Raw genomic sequence first — 16,833 nt, 5'->3', positions numbered from 1 at the left:
ATTTGCCGTCTGTGATATTCCATGAAAATGTGTGTGTCAGTCTGTGTGTGGGAGGGTCACATGGGTAATGTGTTGTTGAGATCTTGCACCTTTCAATTTGCTGCCAAAGTGTAAACCGTAATGAGGCTGCAGCTGGTTGATAAATAAAATATTTTGTGAAATTACAGCAATGTTCATTTTGTGGGCAACCAATTCAGCTCTTTCACACAATTAAAGAATTTGTTCAACAAACTTTCATTTCAATATATAAAAACTTTATTACATTTCTGTACATATAAAAACAAAACACTTTCATCGTGGAAAAATAGTAGCCATTATAATATTTACAAAATGTAATATAAATAGAACTTTGGCATAAAATATCTAGCTGTAAACTTATGTTTAAAAACAGTAGAAATAGAGGCAGAATATATCCTTTCAAAGTGCAAGTTAGCAGTTTCTTTATTGTACAATAAGATCTTTGTGTAAGGCCATCACTGAAGTTCTTTCCTTTCATATAGATAGATATGGAACAAAAAGCAACAGGAAAATCATTGCAAAGCATGTAACCTATTTCAGTCATAGTCACCACAGCTCCCCTATGTTATGAGGTGCATAGTTTACAGTTAGAATCTGATTGTATTTCAATAAGTTTGGGAAGTATTACCAGTAATACAATGGTACACAGAAAGTACCTAACTCTTGATCCATTTATAATGAACCTGTGCAGCTCCTACCAAGTTGCTCATGGGCAAATAGCATGAAGACAGTGGGCAGGAGGCTGGCAGGGATTGAAACAAGGAGAGATCAGGTGGAAGGAAGGGCTGTTGGTAGCAGGTGAATTGGGGCAGCTCAACTCCCAGCACATTAGCATGGGCACGGAGGGAGGGAACAGACTACAGGAAAGCCTAATTAAGAAAGTAGGCTGGGTCCAGGGTACAGAGGCAAGTGAGAGGTAAAGCTGCCATTGCTTCAGAATATAATAATTTACTCCTACTCATCGCACTAATTAGGTATTCTTCCTCCTTTTGCCCCTTCTCTCCCTTCTATCAGTGCCGGTAAACTCAGACGATCGAGCATCTGGGAGGTGTATGCCAAGCTGATAGGTGATTCACAAAACATTTTAACTGTAAAATATTAGTGAATAGCTATTCCCCAAAATACCTGCAAGTAACGCAAGAGCGAACAACTCATATGTACCAGATCATCCTATGGCTCTGTGGGGTGATACCTGGTCTGAGCTGTTAACTGACATCCAGGGCAGCGTGGAGGCACTACAGTTGGCCTCAGTATCCCTAGGCCAGGAAGAGTAAAATCAAGCCAAGACCTTTATCCCTGTTCAGTGACTCCTGTAGGAAAGTACACACAGTTGGATGTCAGTTGAGGATAGATTCAGACTTGGGGGTGATTTTCACAAAGAGAAGCCACTTGGGTTCAGCACTGGCAAGCTGCTGACATCCAATGTGAATCATTGCACTCTAGGGAAGGGTGAACATCTGAAACTGGGAAAAAAATACCTAATTAGTGCCATGTAGAGTTTCAGTAGATGATTATGTTTTGAAGTGTGCAGTACACCGATTTGGAGTTTGTTAAGGAAATTAATTAGCTATGCAAGATTTTCTGCTTTAAAATGTACAGGTAGGGAAACCAAAATGCCATGCATCTTAGTTATTGGGGGTTTAAATGTAAGAAAGCTGTGGTAGGACTGGGAAGCGTACTGGCCCCATTGGGAGCAAAAAGGATACATTAGATTTGATGGGGGGTTAAGATTTCCTTAATACATTAGGTGTAACAAAATTGGAAACCTGTTCATAAAAACATGCCGTATAATTTTATTAGAACTAGTATATAGCAGAAGTCACCCATATATTATCGGCAGCCTCCAAGAATACGAAAGTAACACTAGGGAGAAGTGCCAGAATTGGTGAGGTAGACTTTGTTGCTCTCTCGGACATTAATGGTGATATAGAGTAATATTAGGAAAGGTGGTATTTGTAGCCTCCAGAAATATATTGGCAATGCTGGGAAGAGTGGTCTCAATGAAGACAATGGCAACATTGGGAAGCTGGACAGACATGTTGAGGAGGGTGGCATCAGGAGCTGCTCGAAAGGTGAATACATTATTGGAGAGGGACGGAGCACGGTGGGAACTGAACTACAATCAGGACCAGTTAGAATCAGCACTTGGTGTCAAAATGAGCCAATTTTTCCATAAGTACTGCAAAGTTTGTAATTATTTATCATGCAGTTTTTATATATCTATGTTATATAAGTGCCAACGTGTATTATGGAGGGAGAGAATGGGAAAAGGGTTATCAGGTCATCCAGTCAACAGAAGTCAGGTTCCACAAAGAATAAACTACCATTATGCAGTAAGAACATTTTCAGTTATTGCATACACACATTAGTAGCTTATTGCAATACATTGTATGAAGTCCATGGTAGAAAATGTCTATGACTCCATACCAAGTCCAGTTAGCACTGCAAAATTAGAAAGCACAAGAGATTTATATGGACTCATATTCTAGAAACACTCTTGTAGATTTTTTTTGTACAAAAAAACAACATTTTGGAATGAAAGTAACACAATTCTAATTACCTCTTGCACTCTGCATATTTTATTTCACAATTCACTTCATTCTAAAGAAAGAACCACATGCGCAACTGTTGGTTTCAAAAACACTCCATCTAAAAATCCAATATGCTCCACTAAATGAAAAAGTATTACAGCAGTGATCTAGGAAGAACCAATTAATTATTAACTCTAATGTCATAGGCATAAATCAATTTCTATACTCAATGGTATATAATGCTGTACATTGGTATGTCAACACAAAGTACCACAAAATTGGATTTGTTTTCCCACGATGCTGAACTCCCAATCTCATCAATGGTGCTGTGGGGAGGCACTTACTAGATGCTAACTAAGTGCCTTCTCATAGAGGAAGAGAAAATTAGACCTTGGGCTGCTTTCAAGTACTTTCTGTCAGTTGCTTGGAATAAGGATTGATAAGCATCTGCCCTCCCCCTCTTGCCCTGCACCCACTGTGTGGCCTGAGGGAAAATGATGAGAGTTTGAAAACATAGTCATGCTTTTCACATTTGATAAAACACAGAGTGGCTGTTCCTTGAACACAGTGCTAATTTTGTATTTAAAGGGTGTTTCTGGACTATAGTAGTTTGACATTCTGTATAAATGTTGGATAAAATGCATATCTACCTGAAGCTGAATTCAACCACTGCTCAGCTTCCTTAAGCTGTGTCTGTGTGAAAACTAATAAGATGGACCAATTTAAGGTATCTGAATGGCCAGTTAGAATAAAATTTCCAAATTACTTCAAAGATGTGTCCATACTGTTTGCAGTTAAACTAATTACTATTGACATGCATGAATATTTTAAGAAAATTGAAAATTGATTATTTCACCAACAATCTATTCTATTACACAGGTCTAATCTTTGCCTCGGGTGACAGACTGCTACAGTGTACCTCACATTTGATTTAGCACTGATGAAACTTTCACTGGTTATAATAACTGTAATTCTGAAATAACTATCACGTTTGTCCTCTGAGATTAAACCTTTATTAAGCATACAGCAATCTTCTTAACTGCTGACAGTTAACTTCTTTATTCAATTATTATCTGCTGCAATTATGAGGATAAAGTACCAGATAGAAAATAGTCATTAGGAGCCTTTATGTTGACCTCAGTTATACATCCCAGTAGCTTGATGTGTCCTTTTCCATAGGATGATAGAATTGACGACTGTTAGCCATAAAAATTCTATAGTATTAGATTGTAACCCAGTGAACCACAAATATTTATTTAAACTAAGGTATTTTATGAACCAGCCTAGAGAGCTGAAATCATACTGTGAATTCTGTCCCCTTTTGTTTTTTACTGGGAGACAGTTGAAGATTGAAAATATTTCTACTGTGTGCCTGGTGACTAGTAAATATTTTCTGTTATTCACACCTTAGGTATCCTCAGAGACATGGCATTGCTTTGTTAGTGAAACCACAATTCACAAACTTAAAGGTGGAAAATATAAATAAAAACAAATTAATTAAAATACTTTATGTTCAGAGAGAGTAAAAAAGCAAAAGATGTGAATATCATGGGGAGTTCTCCCGACTAATTGTAACTGACGGAAGCCCTGGTTGGACACATAAAGGGGGTTTCTGCCAATCTCCATCAAAGTTACGGTGGTCGATTGGGAGCACAACACCCCCTCCGCCCCCTCCCCAGGAAATTCCCAGCGTAATTCTCATTTTTGTCATGCCTATGCCATGTACAACTGACATGATGATGCTTTTTTACATGTGTTTGCAAACAAATGACTAACATTTTAGCAAAACATGCAAGATGGTACTGCTTTAAAACTGAAACCTTTGTTGTACTTGGTGAGATTTCTTTGGTTCTACACAATTACCCCAGACTCCTCAGAGCTGAGATTGTCAGATAGCACTTTTTGTGTCTTGCAAAATCTGATGGATGATAGTCAAATTGTAATAGATCCTTTCAATGATCTATCTTTATGGGGCTAAACCTAAACCAAAATTTAGGATTCCAGAAATGTGAGTCAGTGTGTCATACTATAATCAAACTGACCAGGTGAGAAGCAAAATCTGTCACATTTCAAATTGCTGTATATGAGGTTGAGATAGATACAATCTAATATTATAGAATGTTTATGGCTAATGGTCGTGATATAATGAGAAGAATACTGAAGTGTTCCAAATAGCAATTAGCAAGATACAGTTATCTCAATGAACTGCGGATTCTTTCTCTGTTTTCTTGCATTATTCTCTTTTTTTCTCTCTAACTTTCCCTTTGAGTTTTTGGTCATACTGTATTAGTTTACAGTCTGTTCCAGACTTGAGTGCACAGCACAAATTTTCCTGTAATTGCCTGTTTTGACTGTAAAAGATCCATGAATAGGTTTATGAAACAGGAATACAATTCTGGTAAAGTGAAAAAGATCTTCCCAGCCTGGAGTTATTGAGGAAGTATTGGTACGGGTGGAGTTTGGGGATGCAATTAAGTTTAAGCATGGTCTAATAAATCTAAATTTAGACCTGTGTTTTGGAACTTAAAATTATAGTTGCTACCTGTGGAAAATACTTTAAGTTGCATTTTATCAGTAATGACCAGCAATGTTATTACTGTCCACAGTCCATCTGAATGGAGCAAATTAAGAATCATTCAAATAGATATGAAATTATTCACTTGCTATCCCTGTTTAAACAATATTTCCAATTTTTCACCCCTCCTGTCAGAAGGAGGTGGCTCATTCAACAGGACAGTTCTATAGCCACCTGCCAATCTCTGGTACCTCCTCTAATGGGATATTCTTAATGTGTAAGCCTAGACAGTGAATATTGTCAATTATTCGCCCAAGGTGGAGGAGGGTGGAACATCACAGCCAAACCAAATACCTGAATATAAGCACTTTTCAACTGGATAGCAATCAGGAGCAGGAGCCCTGGTTACTGTTTCCCTTATCAGCTCAAAGACACTGAGGTAAATTGTAAAGCCTTCTCCAACCTGGCTGAGAATAGCTAACTCAACACAAACTGGACATTACATCACAGACCTTCCTGGTCAGTAAAGTTGAATGCCACACCACATTGCAGATTGGCAATTTAAGCCCTTGAAGATTCAAACTTAAAAGTTTAAACTTTAAGTTAGAGTAAAACCTACAAATCTTAACATGCCTTATAACCAACCCAAATCTAGTCAGTATTGTCACCAAATTCAAATTAGAAAAAAAAATCCCCTCTATCAAAGAAAATAGCCTTAATTTAAATCATATTTGTCGCACATTGGTTCTGCCTTCAGTAGTTTTAATGAAAAAAAAACTGGGAGCAAATTTTCATATATTATTCTATGATCACATCTTTCAATAAAACAACAAAGCTTCATTCATGGCTCATTCTTTCAGATGCTAGCTGCAACTCTGCTTTATGGCTCTTTAATGGAGGTACACAGGACTGTAATAAAGCAGCATTACAGTCAATTCTCATCTTGCTGCAAGATAAACACATTGTCACTGAGTAATACAGTTGTCACCCATATCCTGAGCATACCCATCTGATATTATGGTCCTTAATTCATCAATATCTTTCCGTAATTGGTAGACATCAGTTAGCTTCTTTGAAAGTAATTCTCCACCATGGCAATTCTCTCCTTCATCACCTGAACAATGCAGAAAATATTAGTTACCACAGAAATCTTGTCACAAAGGGATAGATTTTCCTACTTGTGATAGATTTTACTATATTTAGGGAAAAGGAAGTTGTTTGTGTAAGTGTTGTTTCCCATGTTATATTCCTACTTTTTTTGCTGAGTATGAACAGAGGTAAATATATATTTGAGCAACTGTAAGTTGAAGAATTGATTTCAATTTTTACAAATAAAATTTCAAAGACAAGCTTGCACTTCTAAGTTTCAATTTTATATATTTATGCAACTTTTATTGGAGTTCAACCTCTTCATAACAACACTGTTACTTCATATTTATATCTTATCCTGCTTAGATTGTAAAAGTAGTTCGTAGTAGAGCAGAAAACCCGATAAAATGAACCATTAAAAACAACCATTTTGTCTGTTCCCGTAAGTTCCCGATAATCTTGAAATGCAAATTAGAAATTCAGCTGGAAAGGGCCAACTAATATAATATAATTATTTATATGGAGTAAATAAGGAGAAACTGTTTCCAGTGGCAGAAGGGTCGGTAACTGGAGGACACAGATTTATGGTAATTGGCAAAAGAAACGGGGTGAGCAGAGGAAACTAAATGTATGCAGTGAGTTGTGATCTGGAATACGCTGTCTGAAAGGGGGATGGAAGCAGATTCAATAATAACTTTCAAAAGGGAATTGGATAAATACTTGAAAAGGAAACATTTATATGGTTATGGGGAAAGAGCAGGTGTGTCAGACTATTGGATAACTCTTTCCACAAGCCGGCATGATGGGCAGAATGGCCTCCTTCTGTGCTGTATCATTCTATGATTCTATATTAGATGCCCCTCCTTTGATTTTCACTACAATGTTTTTGACTAGCAAACACATGTCATAAAGTGATTTGTCCTTAATTATTTCTCTTTTTTTTTGGGGGGGGGGGAGGAGTGCAGAGAATTTGTATACTGATCAAGAGCCTGGGGAATGGGATCATTTCCTACTGTTTGCACCCAGTCTCAGAATTAAGCACCCCCAGGGTAAAGGATTTACTACCCTGTCCAGCAATGTGACTAATCCAAAACTCAGGCAAGCACCTCCCACTGCACAAGTTTTACATTTTTGTTTACTATAGTGCCAATCCTTGCAGACAATATTAGACTGTCTGGTAGTGTGTGAGTTATGGGTAAATGAACTGTGCGTTCACGTGGGATCCTTTTCAGCAGCAGCACAGTGAGAAGACCTTCATCCCATCAACCTGCATTGGAGTCATGCCGAGTCCCAGTGATGAAAGAACAAGGTTCTGACCATACTGAATAACATAATACAAAGTGAAACCAAGGAAAAATGAAAATATATTCAATCTTCAATAAATGATCACTTTGAATAAGCAAGCTGGCTTCTGGGCGTCCATCAAAAATCTAGGAAATTGAAGTGGGAGTAGTGGTGAGATCACTCCTACCTCATTAGTATGCAATATAAATATTTTCATCTCTTCCAACTTGCAGAATGGGCTTGTCATTGGCAAAAAATGTTTAATACAGTTAAATGTGAGGTGATGCATTTTCTTAAGAAGACGAGGAAGACCACATATGCCTTGGAAAATAAGAGTCTAAGGGTAGAGGAGCAAAGGAATATAGGGGTACAGATATGCAAATCATTAAAAGTAGCAACACAGTTTAATAAGGCCATAAACAAAGCAAAACAAACACTCGGGTTCATTTCTAGAGGGATCGAAATGAAAAGCTGAGAAATTATTTAGAACTTTGGTTAGACCACACTTGTCCATATTATAAAAAGGATATAGAGGCACTGAAGAAGGTGCAAAAATGATTTACCAGGATGATACCAGAACTGAGAGGTTATATTTATCAGGAAAGATTGAACAGACTGAGGCTTTTTTCTCTCGGAAAAAGGTTAAGGGCTGACCTGATAGATGACTTTAAAATTATAAAAGGGTTTGATAGGGTAAATGAAGAGAAGACACTTGTAGGGGAGACCAAAACTAGGGCCCATAAATATAAGATAATTATTAATAAATCTAATAGGGAATTCAAGAGAAACTTCATTACCCAGAAAGTGATTAGAATGTGGAACTCGCGACTTGTGATGAATAACATAGATGCATTTAGGGGGAAGCTAGATAAACACACGAGGGAGAAAGGAATAGAAGGTTATGCTGACAGATTTAGATGAAGTAGGGTGGGAGGAGGCTCGTGTGGAGCATAAACACTGGCATGGACCAAATGGACCAAATGGCCTGTTTCTGTGCTGTACATTCTATGTAATTCCATGTAATTTCATTTGGAGGCTCTTTGACCCCATTTGGAGATATCCCAGGAAATATGTGTGAAGTGCAAAGGAATGGAGTGCGAAGGATCTCAACCTGTTTTTCTTGTGCTTTGCACTGTTGAAATAGGCATACCTGGGGCACATTCAACTATAAATAATCATAGAAAATCTAAGCATTGTACAAAACTAAGGACTTCAAATGGTGACTGAATTATGCCAACTTGTTCTGGTCTAATTATCTTCTACCCCCTAACCTTGCATCTGCTGAAAACTACACTTAGTCTTGACTCCCTGTCTGCAAAGCTACAGGAGGTTGATTAATAAGTTGAAATGTATACTTACATTGTATGCCAAGTAGCAGCGAAAGGTTAGGCTCCTTGCCCTGTGCTATCTGAGTAAGAATATTGCACAGTGCGCGCAGATCACACAGACAGTAGGACATTTCCTTCAGTAGCTTTTGGATGGCTGGTGTCTCTTCCGCTGAGGATTGCTTCGGCTTCTCAGTTTCCTGTGGTTGTTCATCACAGGTTGAATTTTGTTCCGACGGTCTTTGGTTCTTTGATGAAAACTTCAAAGACATGAAAACATAGGTTACATGTGGGTATCATTGAAATTACAGCAAAGTAAGCCGTTCGGCCTATTGTACCTGCGCTGCTGCTAACTCTTCAACTCGAGCGGTCTAATTCCATTTTTCTGCTATTTCCCTGTATCATTTTATATTCTTTGTTTTGAAATGCTTATAATATTCCATTTTAAATTATATTATAACCGCTGCCTCAATAGCTACTTTTCATTAAAAATGTTTTTATGAACCCTGGCTCCAAAATTCTTTGCGTTTTCAGCAAACTGGAGACATTATCAGGAAAGCCATGAGTTCTTTTATGTCCAACTAAGAGGGCAGGGGCCTCTGTTTAATGTCTCATCTGAACGACAGCACCTCTGACAATGCAGCACTTCCTCAGTACTGCACTGGAATGTCAGCCTAGATTTTGTGCTCTAGTCTTTGGAGTGGCACTTGAACCTACAGAGGCTGAAATTGCCCCCCTCCATAAGCTCCATTTTCTATGTTTCTATAGTTGTTGATGCCAGTTCATTGGATATATTCAAGAGGGAGTTGGATATGGCCCTTACGGCTAAAGGGATCAAGGGGTATGGAGAGAAAGAAGGAAAGGGGTACTGAGGTGAATGATCAGCCATGATCTTATTGAATGGTGGTGCAGGCTCAAAGGGCCGAATGGCCTACTCCTGCACCTATTTTCTATGTTCTATGTCTATATTTCCATTACCACCTCTAAGAGGCGGGAATGGAGTGGAGAGGCCTTACCGATCCAAATTGCCCCTGAGCCAGAAGCGGCAGGAATGGGTTACTGTACCGCCCATTTTCCTGCCGCAGCGGGCACATGCCGACCCCTTACCGACCGGCGGAGACCCCCGTTCCGGCCCCTGTGCGGAATTGCTCCCTGGGAGTGGCGCCGCCGCCGGTCGTTGCCATTGACAGCTTTCCCCAGCGGGGAGCTGTGCGTGGCTGGGCGGCACGTGCCCCTTTAAAGGGGAGGTCGCGCTGCCAGCGACTCCATGTTATTTTTTATCATCGGCTGACTGCCAGGTCGAGCCGACAATTATGCCCACGCCTTCTTTGGGTGCCAAGCTATTGGCGCAACCGAAACCTTCCCTGGTTGCCCAGTGGACCTCACTGAAAACTCTGCAGAGTTCGCAGCGGCCCTCCCCTTTAACTGAAGGGAAGGGACGTTGTGGCGCATCAGCGCAACGCGGCATGTCTGCGTCGCGCTGCCGTCATCAGCATTCCTGCACAACGCTGATGACTGGTGAGGACGGCCGACCCACTGCAAAGGAACACCACCCCGACCAAAAAAATACCAAAGAGGTGAATTTATCTGGTATCTCCACCCCATGGATTGGGGTGGAGAAAAACTTTTAAAAACGGAAGGTACTCCCTGTTTTGGGCAGGGCTCAATTTCAGCCCCACAAGAGATGAGAGAGGTACCATTGAGCCATGGCCATCCATCCTTTCTGAGATGCAGTCTGATCAAGGTTCTGTACAACGGATGCACAACTTCCTCCCCTTTGTATTTCAACCCCCTTGAGATACAGGCCAACATTCCATTAGCCTGTTTGATTGCTGTATGTACCTGTATGTATCTGTGGACTAGCTTTTAGTGATTTGTGTGCATGGACACTGTAATGTGTTCTTTGCTTAAAAATTCATAGCAACACATTGCTATTAAAAACTAGTTGGTTTATTAGCAAAACGGTTAACAATCACATTACACTTTACCAATTCATCCACCAGGCTCACAACCACCTGCTACATCGTGGATTCGCCGAACCCAACTGGCTGGGGTTTTATTGAGTCTTGTGACCATCACATGATTGGCTCAGCCATTCCCACTCAACAGCTCTACAACTATTTTGTAGAGAACATTAATCAAGTGCCCCCTGGTTAAAGGGGGGGGCACATTCCAAACAGTTTCAAACAAGTGTCCCCTTGGTTTTGCTTTTGAGGGCACTAAAAATACAAATTATACAAGTGTCCTCTGGCTAAAGGGGTGGGGGTGGGGGTGGGGGGGGGGGTACTAAAACCGACAAACATTGACAAATTAAACTGTAAGCATTAAGGGTCAAATTAAAATTTGGTTGCCGGGCGTGATGATGCATTCCAGTCCCTCTGGCGCCCACCTCTCACGGAAGGCCGCGAGCGTACCGGTGGACACCGCATGCTCCATCTCCAAGGACACTCTGGCTCGGATGTAACCGAGGAAGAGAGGCAGGCAGTCGGGCTGAATGATCCCCTCGACCGCCCACTGCCTGGACCGGCTAATGGCCCCCTTGGCCATGCCCAGGAGCAGTCCTACAAGGAGGCCTTCCGACGTGCCCGCTCCCCTCCGCACAGGGTGCCCAAAGATCAGGAGTGTGGGACTGAAGTGCAACCAGAATTTGAGGAGCAGTCCCTTCAGATATTGGATGAGGGGCTGCAACCTCGCACACTCAATAAACACGTGGAACATGGACTCCTCTAGACCGCAGAAATTACAGGCAGCCTGGCAGCCCGTGAACCGACTTAAAAATTTATTGCACGGGTCTGCTCCGTGCACCACCCTCCAGGCCAAGTCCCCAATAAATAGTGGGAGAACTCCCCCATAGAGTGCACTCCATTGAGGACCCCCACCTCCTCCGGACGGCAAGATGGTGTACCATGACGAGTCCGGATAGCAGACGAGGATGGCAAGGTGGAGAGTGTGCAAGAGCAGCCCGTACAGGAAACCCCTCCATGCAGAACTGAAAGGCACGGAGGGGATTTCCCGGAGGAGGCTCAAGATGTGAGGCGCCGGCTCCTGAGGGAGGTTTCGGGGCTTGGTGCCGATAAGGAATTCCATCCGGACGGGGGTCAGTTCAGACGGGATCTCCCCATGTGCTGAGCCTCTTCGACACACCTAACGGAGTCAGGGCCCAGCGCTGTTTTTAGCGACTCGATGGCATTGGCTGTGTGCCGGACGTCGGCCCAGGATAGGCGCTGTGCCAGCACGTCTGGCGCCATCCAGCCTGCTCCTCCGCCATCAAGCAGGTCCCTGACCCTGGTCAACTCGCCAGCCACAGCCCTCTCAGCCGCCTGCCACCTAAAACTGAGGTCGTGGAGGTACGGATTCCTGAATAGCGGCTCCTGCAGGACAGCCACCACTCCAGACGGGGGAGAGCTGCGCTTGGTGGTGACTCTGTTCCAGACCCTGATGAGTTCCTGGTAAAAGACAGGCAGCCCCTGGACGGAGGTCCCGACGCCCCCCAGGCTCACAAACAGGAGCTGCGTGTTGTAATTGAGGCTGAACTGCTGGCAGAAGAAATATGTCGCCAGCGCACGCCACCTAGGAGGGGGCTCAACGTAAAGATATCTCTGCAGGGTCTGAAGATGGAAAGTCGCTAGCTGGGTGCTGACGCACACCAACGACTGACCGCCCTCCCTAAGTGGGAGACTCAAGACCCAGTGCTTCCTGTGGTTTCAGAAGAAATCCACCAGCTTCTTCTGAACCTTGGCAACAAACACAGGGGGAGGGATCAAAGTGACCAGCCGGTACCACAGCATAGCGGCCACCAGCTGGTTTATAACTAGCGCTTGACCCCTGTAGGACAGCACTCGGGGCAATCCTGTCCAGTGCCCTAGGCGAGCGGCGACCTTGACCTCCAGCGTTTGCCAGTTCGCCAGCCAGGCTTCCTCACCTGGGCTAAGGTAGACTCCCAGATAGAGAAGGTGGGTCGTGCTCCAGGCAAAAGGCCTGAGCTCCTCCGGCAGGGAGTCCACCCGCCACTGACCCACCAGGAGTCTGGAACATTTCTCCCAGTTAATCCTGGTGGAGGATGCGGCCGAGTAAATCTCCTGGCACTCACGCATCCTCCGCAGGTCAATGGGATCCTCGACCATGAGGAGCACGTCATCGGCGTAAGCAGAGAGGCCGATCTCCACGCCCGATCCTTGCAAGAGGCGCAGGAAAGGCTCCACGCAGATGTCATATAACTGGCCAGACATGGGGCATCCCTGGCACACCCCTCTCCCAAAACGAAGGGGCACCGTCAAAGACCCATTAACCTTAATCAGACACTCCGCAGCAGCATACAAAAGTCGGATCCGGGTGACGAAATGCATCCCAAACCCAAAAGCGCGCAGAGTTCCGAACAGATACTCGTGATCCACCCTGTCGAACGCCTTCTCCTGGTCGAGGGAAAGGAAGGTGACTGACAGACCAGCCTCCTGGGAATGGTGGATGAGGTCCCGGACCAGATGGATGTTGTCGTGGATTGTCTGGCCCGGGATCGTGTAGGACTGGTCGGGGTGGATCATGTGGTCCAGCACGGCACCAAGGCGAGCAGACATCGCCCTGGCAAAAATGTTGTAATCTGCGCTCAACAGCTCTACAACTCTTTTGTAGGAAACAATAAATAAACATTAAATCAAGTGCCCCCTGATTAAGGGAGAACACTCCAAACACTTTTCAACTGACCTTTTTTTGATTTTCTTGTTTTTTTTTTGTTTTTTGTGATTAAAATTTTTTTTTATGGGGCACTAAAATCATAAATTTTACGTGCCCCCTATAAAAGGGGAGGGGGACACTAAAACCAGCAATTAAAACAAATTAAACTTTAAAACATATAAAATCAAATTAAAATTTGGTTGCCGGGTTTAATAATGCACTCCAGTCCCTCCGGCGCCCACCTCTCGCGGAAGGCCATGAGCGTACCGGTGGATGCCGCGTGCTCCATCTCCAAGGACACCTTGGCCCGGATGTAAGCGCGGAAGAGAGGCAGGCAGTCGGGCTGAACGACCCCCTCGACCGCCCGCTGCCTGGACCGGCTGATGGCACCCTTGGCCGTGCCCAGGAACAGTTCTACAAGGAGGCCTTCGGACCTACCCGCTCCCCTCCGCACAGGGTGCCCAAAGATCAGGAGTGTGGGTCTGAAGTGCAACCAGAATTTGAGGAGCAGCCCCTTCAAATAATGGAACAGGGGCTGCAACCTCATGCATTCGATAAAAACATGGAACACGGACTCCTCCAGACCGCAGAAATTGCAGACGGCCTGGGAGCCCGTGAACCGGCTTAAATATTTGTTGCACGGGACTGCTCCGTGCACCACCCTCCAGACCAAGTCCCCGATAAATAGTGGGAGGCCTCCTGCGTAGAGTGCCCTCCATCAGGGACCCCCACCTCCTCTGGACGGCAAGATGGTACGCCATGGCGGGTCCGGATGGCAGACGAGGATGGCAAGGTTGAGAGTGTGCAGGAGCAGCCCGTACAGGAAACCCCTCCGCGCGGAACTGAAAGGCAGGGAGGGGATTCCCCCGAGGCGTCTCAAGTTGTGAAGCGCCGGCTCCCGAGGGAGGTTCCGGGGTTTGGCGCCAATGAAGAATTCCGTCCTGACGGGGGTCAGTTCGGACGAGATCTCCCCACGTGCTTGAGCCTCCTCGACACACCTAACCGAGTCAGGGCCCAGCGCTGTTTTTAGCGACTCGATGGCATCGGCCGAACGGCGGAAGTCGGCCCAATTTAGACGCCATGCCAGCCCGCTCCTCCGCCATGGAGCAGTTCCCTGGCCCTGGTCACCTCACCAGCCACAGCCCTCTCGTCCGACTGCCACCTAAAACCTCGGCCGTGGAGGTACGGATTCCTGAGCAGCGGCTCCTGCAATACAGCCACCACTCCAGCCGGTGGAGAGCTGCGCTTGGTGGAGACTTTGTTCCAGACCCTGATGAGTTCCTTGTAAAAGACAAGCAGCCCCTGGACGGCGGTCCTGACGCCCCCCAAGCTCACAAACAGGAGCTGCGTGTCGTAGTTGAGGCTGTGCTGCTGGCGGAAGAAATACATCGCCAGCACACACCACCTAGGAGGGGGCTCGACGTAAAGGTATCTCTGCAGGGTCTGAAGATGGAAAGTCGCTAGCTGGGTGCTGACGCACACCAACGACTGACCGCCCTCCCTAAGTGGGAGACTCAAGACCGCGGCAGAGACCCAGTGCTTCCTGTTGTTCCAGAAGAAGTCCACCAGCTTCTTCTGTATCTTGGCGATAAACGCAGGGGGAGGGGTCAAAGTGACCAGCCGGTACCACACATAGCGGCCACCAGCTGGTTTATGACTAGCGCTCGACCCCTGTAGGACAGCACTCGGAGCAGTCCTGTCCAGCGCCCTAGGTGAGCGGCGACCTTGGCCTCCAGCTCTTGCCAGTTCGCCGGCCAGGCTTCCTCGTCAGGGCTAAAGTAGACTCCCAGATAGAGGAGATGGGTCGTGCTCCAGGCAAAAGGCCTGAGCTCCTCCGGCAGGGAGTCCACCCGCCACTGACCCACCAGGAGTCCAGAACATTTCTCCCAGTTGATCCTGGCGGTGGATGCGGCCGAGTAAATCTCCTGGCACTCACGCATCCTCCGCAGGTCAGCGGTATCCTCTACTGTGAGGAGCACGTCATCGGTGTAAGCTGAGAGGATGACCTCCACGCCCGGCCTTTGCAGAGCCAGTCCCGTCAACCTCATCCGCAGGAGGCGTAGGAAAGGCTCCACGCAGATGGCATATAACTGGCCGGACATGGGGCATCCCTGGCGCACCCCTCTCCTACAGCGAAGGGGCGCCGTCAAGGACCCGTTAACCTTAATCAGACACTCCGCGGCGGCATACAAAAGTCGGATCCGGGCGAAGAAATGCGTCCCGAACCCGAAAGCGCGCAGAGTTCCAAACAGATAGTCGTGATCCACCCTGTCGAACGCCTTCTCTTGGTCGAGGGATAGGAAGGCGACCGACAGACCAGCCTCCTGGGAGTGATAGATGAGGTCCCGGACCAGATGGATGTTATCGTGGATTGTCTGGCCCGGGACTGTGTAGGACTGGTCGGGGTGGATCATGTGGTCCAGCACGGCGCCAAGGCGAGCAGACATCACCCTGGCAAAAATGTTGTAATCCATGCTCAACAGCTCTACAACTCTTTTGGTTGGATAACAATAAAACAGTTAAGTAAAGTGCCCTCCAATCTGGGGGACACTCCAAACATTTTTCAACTGCCCTTTTTTTTTAATACTTTTTTTGTTGTTTTTTTTGTGATTTTTTTTTGGGCAATAAAATCATAAATTTTACAAGTGCCCCCTATAAAAGGGGAGGGGTACACTAAAAACACCGGCAATTAAAACAAATTAAACTTTAAAACATAAAATCAAATTAAAATTTGTTTGCTGGGGGTGATGATGCACTGCAGTCCCTCCGGCGCCCACCTCTCGCGGAAGGCCGCGAGCGTACTAGTGGACACCGTGTGCTCCATCTCCAAGGACACCCTGGCCCGGATGTAGGCACGGAAGAGAGGCAGGCAGTCAGGCTGAACGACCCCCTCGACCGCCCGCTGCCTGGACCGGCTGTTGGCACCCTTGGCCGTGCCCAGGAGCAGTCCTACGAGGAGGCCCTTGGACCTACCCGCTCCCCTCCGCACAGGGTGCCCAAAGATCAGGAGTGTGGGACTGAAGTGCAGCCAGAATTTCAGGAGCAGCCCCTTTAAATATTGGAACAGAGGCTGCAACCTCGTACATTCAATAAAAACGTGGAACACGGACTCTTCCAGACCGCAGAAATTGCAGGCGGCCTGGGAGCCCGTGAACCGGCTTAAAAATTTATTGCACGGCACTGCTCCGTGCACCACCCTCCAGGCCAAGTCCCCGATAAATACTGGGAGGACTCCCGCATAGAGTGCCCTCCATCGGGGACCCCCACCTCCTACGGACGGCAAGATGGTACGCCATGGCATGTCCGGACGGCAGGCGAGGATGGCAAAGTTGAGAGTGTGCAGGAGCAGCCCGTACAGAAAACCCCTCTGCACAGAACTGAAAGGCATGGAGGGGATTTC

The 16,833-nt window shown here is 45.5% G+C and overlaps 1 protein-coding gene across 3 annotated transcripts in view; it reads right to left on the bottom strand.

Moving 5' to 3' along the window:
* Window positions 1-294: 294 nt before the first annotated feature.
* Window positions 295-16,833, bottom strand: part of cep85l (centrosomal protein 85, like) — a 437,369-nt gene continuing 420,830 nt past the window's right edge. For all 3 annotated transcript variants that reach the window (XM_070885315.1, XM_070885314.1, XM_070885316.1), the window contains 2 exons: window positions 8,797-9,022; window positions 295-6,178 (listed from right to left, as the gene is read on the bottom strand). In XM_070885315.1, the coding sequence (XP_070741416.1) occupies window positions 6,030-6,178; window positions 8,797-9,022 (375 nt within the window). In that variant the 3' untranslated portion in view covers window positions 295-6,029. The remainder of the gene's footprint in view (window positions 6,179-8,796; window positions 9,023-16,833) is intronic.

The sequence above is a fragment of the Pristiophorus japonicus genome, chromosome 7 (genome assembly GCF_044704955.1).
Source record: "Pristiophorus japonicus isolate sPriJap1 chromosome 7, sPriJap1.hap1, whole genome shotgun sequence".
NCBI lineage: Eukaryota > Metazoa > Chordata > Chondrichthyes > Pristiophoridae > Pristiophorus > Pristiophorus japonicus.
Note: the sequence above shows the minus strand (reverse complement) of the source record. Positions and strands in the feature narration are given on the sequence as shown.